We start from the raw sequence: 6,604 nt of genomic DNA, 5'->3' as shown, positions 1-6,604 counted from the left end.
CCCAAAATCCAGACCCCAACTTGATTGAAATAGTGTGGCAGGCTCTTGAGAGCTGTGCATGAAATGAACACCCACAAACTTCAAAGAACTGAACCAACAATGTACAAATGAGTGTGCCAAAATTCCTCCACAAAGATCTAAAAAACAGATAAAGTCCCAGGGTTACTTCAAGTTACTGCTGCTAAAGATGCTTCTACGAGCTAATGAGTCATGCTGTATACCTTTTTTATCACTGCATATATGTGGCTTGTATATGAGCAGGAAACATTTGTAACGTACAAACCACAAAGGTACAAAATAGACAATGTCAAGGTTAAAATGACAGTACCACAGACGGTACCAGCCCACGCTGTGATATGTCTAAAGGTGCAATAAGGTACTTTTATTTTCTGAGAATGTTTTGAGTTATTATGATTCAGGCCCAAACTGGTCTCTGTTGCCTCTTCCAGTGCCCTGCAATGACTGGCCACACCCTCTATAGCAAGGAATATCTCATGCAATAGGTCTGGAAATTTACAGCAGAGACAGAATAACATTGTTCACTGAGACAGATTTGCTTTTTTTACCATTAAAAAATTTGGGGATATAGATAAAGAGACCATGTGCACACAGTCAAACACCACAATATCTATGCTATGCCGTACTAATATTCCCTCTGTAATGCAGGCAAGCAAGTAAAATACACAATTTCTGTTTCTTTTTATCAAACATACACAGACTGAGTGCAACAGAAAAACACACGTGCACTGAGAATCTGCCCACCATATGTGACTGCATTTGGCTTTTGCAATTCTGCATAAATTTGAACCCCTGAGGTAAATGTAACATTTGAATTTCAAATTAAAACATGACCTTATGTACATAAATTAGGAACCAAAGTTGCATACGGTCCAACAATTGTAAGTTTTTGTATGAACTACTTATTGTCAGGTTTAGTTTTAGATGACGAGTTGTATGAATGACTGCTTTGCCTTAACTTGATATTTCTTTGTGTAGAAAACAGCTGAAACAGCAAGGTTCACTTGTACAATTAAGGGCGATAATTACATTTAATAGCACTTAGGATTGACCAGTGTGGCAAAGTACTGGAATACAAAAGCACTGAAAAGAAGGCAGTTTTGGGTTGAGTCATTTTAACCAGCAGATTAACTCATCAAAGCACTGAGAAACTTTTTGTAGATCTCAAGCCTCCACTTGATTCAGCTCCACCCAAATAAAGATGCCTGTGATGAATCAAACATCATCTTCACTCATACTTAGAGCACAAGCTTGCATAACACAGTTATTCTGTGATATTTTATTTCTTTCCTTTCTTTTGTGTGTTTCTATGCCTGTGATCCAGTGTCACACATTTTTTCAACAGTTCAAAAATAGCATCTGTAATGCGCCTTCATTTTTATGCTTTTCGCAGATCTTTGTCTATTGTTCTGTAAGGGAAACTGATCATGCTTCTAGAAGTCTCTTGTGTAGCAACAATCTGTTTCCACTTTAGCAAAATAAGGTTATACAATCAATCCACTGAAGTTGGGCCAGGACCATTTTTAAAAAGAAAATAAAAGGCGACACCTGGTGGTTAAATATGAAATTACAAGCTAAATACCTCATTTGTTTTCACATACTCTTATGATTTTTACCTCAGTAGCCAAACAAAAAAAGTACAGGAGACAGTGGCTTTATATTTTAAGTTGATTCTGTTAGCTCCACGATTAAATGATCCCAAAGCAAGGTCAGTATTCAAAATATACTCCTCTTCTGGATGTGAAAACGCATTTATAACTCAGAATAAAAAATAATGATAGTGATATTTTTTTCATTTGTGGTATATATTGGAATGAAATACAATCAATCAGTCAATCATCATTATTGTTTTCAGCCTTTTATTCATAGTTTGGTTTCATACTTATCCAAAGGCTCATGCACTGTGTAAAGATGAGCATTTTCTGCATTTTGCAATGCTTAGATTTATAATGAGATGAAAACAAAGAGAACTCCCCGGAAGAAACCAGCATGCATTTTAACAGCTTAGAAGCTCGGGTGAGGGGAGCACAGGTTACTGAATTGTTTCCACTTGGGTGTCCTCAGAGGAGGAGACCACCTGTCCATCAACAATTTCCTCGATGATTGTCTTCACTCGTTTTTCAATGTGGGGTTTATGCTCTGCAAAAACAATGCATGGCATCACTACAGTGTAAAGAGCTTAATTCAGTTTTACTGCGACAAGATCTGAAGTTCTGGTTCAGTGAGTGATGGAGATTCTTACCTTCCACTTCTACGACCTTGCTGATGACCACCACCCTAACAAGAGCATAAACATTGTTTTTAAACATTTTTGTTTGCTTTAATTGATAATCGATTAAAAACAGATACATTTTTAATTTCTTACTCCTTTTTTTCATATTGCTCTCCTTCCAGCAGCCTCCTATATTCAGCAATCTCCATTTCCAGCCTCATCTTGATGTCCAGTAGCTCATTATATTCTGTTTGCACCCGCAGAAGAGAGGTCTTCAGCTCCTGCAGCTCAATCTCCAGGGTGGAGATGGTCACCTGCAGTTGTTGAAGCTGAAGACTATAGCGACTTTTCACTTCCTCCAAATTTTCCTGTAGGCATGTAATCTGCAGGACAGAGAGGTTACAACAGCTCCATGTCAGTACAGTCAGTGGGAAGAATCACTTCCTCTGTGTTACAGCAAATTAATACATGTCCTGATATGTTTGGAAAAAACTGATTTAATTTTTTTAATTATTCCCCTTGTGCTAACGATTAAAACATTACGAACCTAATGTGCTTCAAATAGCAAAAGTAATTTTAACCAGGCTCGACATCTGCTGATGTCAACCAGTATGAAGCATTTCCCAATCAAATATAGGCAAGCTATATGTATATTTGTCCTTTATTTGCTTTATTAATGTTTTTTTTATTTGTTTGTTTGCTTTTTTGCAACATACTTTTTGGAAATTTTCTCATTTAACTCAGCTTTTGAGCAGAAATACACCACCAACATTATTTTGTAATTCACAAGTTCATGAATATGGTTTTTCATGACTGCCATAAACAGGGGGAATTAAAATAGCAGATAACTCTTAATTCCTTGAACATTTAAGGGGTGATTAGTGTTCAGTGTTATTGTTTCAGATGATGCGTTTTATATTCTAGGATTCTATTTTTTTTTTTCCATTTGCTTGCTCAGTCACCTTCTCACTCACTATGTGTTAATAGACCTCTCTGCGCTGAATCATACTTGTTATTAATCTCTGTCTCTCTTCCACAGCATGTCTTTATCCTGTTTTCCTTCTCTCACCCCAACCGGTTGCTGCAGATGGCTGCCCCTCCCTCAGCCTGGTTCTGCCGGAGTTTTTTTCCTGTTAAAAGGGAGCTTTTCCTTCCCACTGTCCACAAAGTGCTTGCTCATAGGGAGTCATATCATTGTCAGGCTTTTCTCTGTATGTATTATTGTAAGGTCTAAGATAGTTCAGTTATTTAAGATACTGAACCATGTGATTAGATTTTCTGCATTTCACTGTGGGTGTGTGCGAGTGTGTATCATTTAAAAGAAGGTATGATGCAACGTCTTGAGTTTCTTGCCACATTGCAAAATGTCACAATGATTTTAGTTAAAACATATTGAAAAGTCATGATCACATGTGAGTTCATAAAATACGGCAGTTATGTTATGTCGTTGTGTTGAACACTGATTTTATTTTTTAAATGAGCCTCCAAGGCAATGTTTGTTTGTTGTCTCTCCTCTCCTTGTTTCTCTTTCCTGCCTCCTCTGCTTGCAAGTGTTGCACCAAGATACCAGGGATAGGTACAATATGAGAAAAAAAGAGCGGGTCTGCTACTTCGTAGCTTCAGCAAGCTGAGTTTATTAGACCTAACACTGTGATGTGCATTTGGCTTCAGTTACAAAATCTTCATATCCAGTACTTTTGGATTGTTATTCCATACCTCTGTGTGTGCGCTTTGCCGGCTTATCATCAGACTTTGGTAGGTCTTCTTCAGATCGGACAACTCTTTGTGAAACGTTTTCACATCTGTTTGGGAAACAATGATTTCCTTCCGGAGAATTTCCACCTTTTTAAAAGAAAGCATTCAAAATTCAGTAAGAAAATTTGAACTTTTTTTTTTTTTTTTAATGATTTGAACATTTTAGGAAGCTCACCTTCGACTGGAACCATTTCTCGACTTCCAGCTTGTTCTTGCTCACCACAGTTTCATACTGCTCCCTCATTTCCTCCAGGACCTTTGTCAAATCTATAGAGTGTGCACTGTCCACCTCTACATTTACAGAGCCACTGCACTGGATCCTCAACTGGCTCATCTCCTGCAACATGCAAAAAAACCCAAACAAACAAACAAAAAAAAAACAACAACAAAAAAAGTGTTTAAATCTCCAATCCATCCAGAAGTGTAAGCGCTTCCACCACCAGCAGATGGCGACACTGCACCATGGAAAGCAAACATTGACTCACGCAATCTCTTTAGCAGTGTTTAATAGGTTTTTCTTTCTATTATACGCCCTTTACCTCCTTGTGATTCGCCTTCATTTGCACCAGCTCTTTTTTGAGATCCTCTATGCTTAGCTCCAAGTCACTGATGCCAAGAGTCAAGCTGTCCCGGACTGCTCGGAGACGGGATACGTCAGCCTCCACGGTCAAATGCAAGTTCATCTCCATGTCATATCTACAGAAGAAAATCAGCCCTTTCAGATGCCATTATTTTCACGATTTTGATGGGGGTAACAATTGTAGGGTCTCAAAAGAAAAAATTAAATAATAAAACAAAAACTCCCAAATGTAGTGGGATTTCTTTTAATTTTGGTATAAAGTAATATGGGGTAGAAAGAAATACCACGGAGCAACAAAGGAATGTAAACCTACTTCATTTTAAAGTCTTCCGCTGCCAATTGAGCATTGTCAAGCTGCACGTGGATGGCCTGGTTCTCTGCAAATCTTCTTGCAATCTAATTGGAGAAAATGAATAAACTGTCTGAAATTCTGACCGCGTATAGGCTATACTCTTCATTTATTGATATTGAGCAAATTATTTTGCATTCCGCAGCAGTTCAGCTTTCTTTGGATGCCATCTATCAGTGACATGGGGTACAACGGGTTCTAACCCTTCAAATCCACACTTCAACATTAATTGGTGTCAATACTTTTGTGATAGTAAAACAATGGAAAGATGTTTCAGTCGCCTGCAGAGATGTTTACTTCGGGTGTTAGGCAATGTTCGAGGTTTCGTGTTTTTTTTTTTTATCATTCTTTCAGTGTGTTGTGTTATGTAAAGTGTGAGAGGTACCTCGGCTCGCAGGTCATTGATGGTGGAAAAATAGCCACCGTAGTTCTTGGTAACAACAGTTGACTTTTGTTGACAGAACTCAGCGATGTTCAGTTCCAGCTGCCTATTTTTGGCCTCCAGAGAACGCACCTGCACATATAACCGCATCTGATCAGTTTGACGCCACACGTGAATGCAATGCTTCACTTCATTTAATTTCATCACGAGGTAATATTGGTTCATACAAGCAGGCTATTATTATTTGTCTGAAAGCAACTGTTCTAAATTTTTCCATTTGGTAAAATTTCATATAGTTTTTTTGTTAGTTTGTTTTGGGGTTTGGGTTTTTTTGTGTGTGTTCATTATTGTATGTGAGTATGTTGATCCTTTACTCACTACAACAATATAAAGACACCCCATTATAAGTGCTGCATGAAAAAATTCAATAAGATAAGAGAAACCTTAATTAGTCCCACACGTGGGAATTTTTTTGGGTCAAGTACAAGTTTAAAACAGAAAGTACAAGTTTAAGAGCAGTAAAAAAAATTAAGAAAAAACCCCCCAATACAATAGGATAAGATAATAGAAAAAAGGGGGTTAGGGTTAGGTCAATATGTACTGTTAGAAACTGTTATTTTACTATATGGAAATTAATCTTATTATTTATTAACTAGTGATTACAAATGCAAAATGTGAAAAGTAAATAAAGGGAAAAAAAAAAAAGTAATTCTTGCAACTAGTGCTCATCAGTAAAACCTACTTTTGCCAAGTAGTCAGCCAGGCGATCGTTGAGGTCCTGCATGGTTGCCTTCTCATCACCGACTACAGAAGTCTCTCCATACGAGCCCAGGGACCCTAAAGAGAAGACAGAGTTAGACCTTGAGATGCGGGTCCCATAACCTCCAGCTCCGCCGTGCACACTGGGTGTGTATCCGACAGAGGACGTGCCACTCTGCTTCCATCCGCCCAGGCTGCTGGAACTGTAGGTTCTCTGCTTAACGCTGTAGCTGCTCTGCTGGGTGAAAGAGGCTGCCATGGTGACAGGAGGTTGTCGTGATGCGAGGCTGATGGTGAGCACAGAAGGAATGTCTCCAAGGTGTGATCCTGCAAGACACAGCTGGGTATTTTATAGGGCTCTTAGGGAGGGGGACAGTCTCAAATGCCATGCAACAACAACAGTGTGTGGTATGCAGATAATAGTTTTTGTTTTCTTTGTTTTTGTTTTCATCGATTGGGTGTGTAAGTCTTCATTAGACAAACTTTGATGAAAGACAAGTGGAACATCTAGTCAGACAGCTTAACTGATAACTATCTGAAATCCAGCCA

At 38.4% G+C, this 6,604-nt stretch overlaps 1 protein-coding gene across 1 annotated transcript; it reads right to left on the bottom strand.

Moving 5' to 3' along the window:
* Nucleotides 1-1,979: 1,979 nt before the first annotated feature.
* Nucleotides 1,980-6,314, bottom strand: LOC134629798 (keratin, type I cytoskeletal 19-like). Its single transcript, XM_063477313.1, has 9 exons — nucleotides 6,039-6,314; nucleotides 5,300-5,428; nucleotides 4,879-4,961; nucleotides 4,525-4,681; nucleotides 4,161-4,322; nucleotides 3,947-4,072; nucleotides 2,384-2,613; nucleotides 2,261-2,295; nucleotides 1,980-2,157 (listed from the first exon to the last, which is right to left on the bottom strand). The coding sequence occupies exons 1-9, from the start codon at nucleotides 6,312-6,314 to the stop codon at nucleotides 2,051-2,053; spliced, it is 1,305 nt and encodes a 434-aa protein (XP_063333383.1). The 3' UTR covers nucleotides 1,980-2,050.
* Between the last annotated feature and the right edge of the window lie 290 nt (nucleotides 6,315-6,604).

This window comes from Pelmatolapia mariae, linkage group LG6, assembly GCF_036321145.2.
Source record: "Pelmatolapia mariae isolate MD_Pm_ZW linkage group LG6, Pm_UMD_F_2, whole genome shotgun sequence".
Lineage (NCBI taxonomy): Eukaryota > Metazoa > Chordata > Actinopteri > Cichliformes > Cichlidae > Pelmatolapia > Pelmatolapia mariae.
The sequence above is the reverse complement of the archived record's forward strand: the minus strand, read 5'-3'. Positions and strand labels throughout refer to the sequence as shown.

What these genes read in the sequence shown, in the direction of transcription:
- LOC134629798 (XM_063477313.1), bottom strand. Translation starts at nt 6,314, where the DNA reads ATGGCAGCCTCTTTCACCCAGCAGAGCAGCTACAGCGTTAAGCAGAGA. An exon ending in GAGCAATATGAAAAAAAGGA is followed by an intron (nt 2,296 to 2,383) that starts GTAAGAAATTAA and finishes TGCTCTTGTTAG; the next exon opens with GGTGGTGGTCATCAGCAAGG. An exon ending in CAAGGTCGTAGAAGTGGAAG is followed by an intron (nt 2,158 to 2,260) that starts GTAAGAATCTCC and finishes TTGTTTTTGCAG; the next exon opens with AGCATAAACCCCACATTGAA.